Consider the following 1,208-nt stretch of genomic DNA (forward strand, 5'->3'; position numbering starts at 1 on the left):
TTTGAATTAGTTTGAATTAAAAAATACATATGGAACATATGTTGTGTGCAGGGTTAGATACAAGGTCTGCAAGGAAGTTTGAACTATGTCGGCACTGAAGCTTATAATGAAGTACAGGGGAAAGGGAATTCTAAAAATAATTTAAAATATAAGGTAGCATATGCTTTGTTCCAAATGAATGGTATAAACAATAAGTACTAAAGACTTATGATGGCCAGGATTTGAAACATCTGTGATTGATTTTTTTTTACAACTTTGACCTAACTCAACTGGACTGAAAAAAATGTTTTTTTCTAATTCGGAACAGCTGTCTATAGTTAAGTCAATAGTAAGAATGCCCTGGACTCAGTGATGAAACCATATTAAAATAACACTTGCAGACCGCGGAAGGAGCGAGAAAGGCAAGCCGGACCTGCATGCCTCTTCCGCCCCTGCACGCCTCTTTTGCCCCGGGCCCAGAAGGGAGATGTGGCCGGGGCTTCGCCAGTCTCACTAGGTCTGCCATTTTCAATTTTCAGAGTCTGTTGACTGTAATCTTGTTGCTTCTATGTACCTGTGCTTATATCCTATCCTTGGCACTCAGCCTCCTGGACAGAAACAAAACTGGGCTGTTGGGTATATTTTGGAAGTGTGTCAGAACTGGTGAACAGAACAGTCCTTATGTTGCGGTATGCTGTATTGTGGTGGCCTTCAGCATCCTCTTCATACAGTAGCTTGGAAAAATGCCACAATTCAGTTGCCATCAGATTTAAATATGAAAAAAATAAAGGACTTATCTGCAGAAAATAATGGAAGGAATGGTTAACCCTTTTATCTCTGAACATTGAATGAGATAAATTTTCAGCTGCTGTTCTCTATTTTAGTTATTGGACCAACGTTCTATATAAATAATTAGGATGTAACCATTTAATACTCCGAGTTTAAATATGTCTGTAACAATCAACCTCAGTACTGTCACTACAATATTACATTCTGCATATGTCATTCTGTTGTGTCAGATACCAGTTTTTAGTGAGGTATCTTTAAGGCACATAGGAGAAAACAAAATTGGTAAATTATTTAAGTTCCTTTCACTGTGATTTGGAAACGATAAATCTTTATAGAATGAGATTTTTTTTGGACTAGCTTTTTTATTGAAAAAGAAAAGAAGTTCAATTCGTGTTGGTAAGGGTTGCATTCATATTTAATAATGCTTGCTTTTCCTCTGG

At 37.0% G+C, this 1,208-nt stretch overlaps 1 protein-coding gene across 1 annotated transcript; it reads left to right on the forward strand.

Moving 5' to 3' along the window:
• Positions 1-416: 416 nt before the first annotated feature.
• LOC103015518 (protein kish-A-like) lies at positions 417-713 on the forward strand. Its single transcript, XM_057553270.1, has one exon. The coding sequence runs from the start codon at positions 417-419 to the stop codon at positions 711-713; it is 297 nt and encodes a 98-aa protein (XP_057409253.1).
• The last annotated feature ends 495 nt before the right edge of the window (positions 714-1,208 follow it).

The sequence above is a fragment of the Balaenoptera acutorostrata genome, chromosome 9, assembly GCF_949987535.1.
Source record: "Balaenoptera acutorostrata chromosome 9, mBalAcu1.1, whole genome shotgun sequence".
Classification (NCBI taxonomy): domain Eukaryota; kingdom Metazoa; phylum Chordata; class Mammalia; order Artiodactyla; family Balaenopteridae; genus Balaenoptera; species Balaenoptera acutorostrata.

Bases quoted from the DNA above. Each gene is read 5' to 3' on its own strand.
- LOC103015518 (XM_057553270.1), top strand. From the start codon at position 417: ATGCCTCTTCCGCCCCTGCACGCCTCTTTTGCCCCGGGCCCAGAAGGG.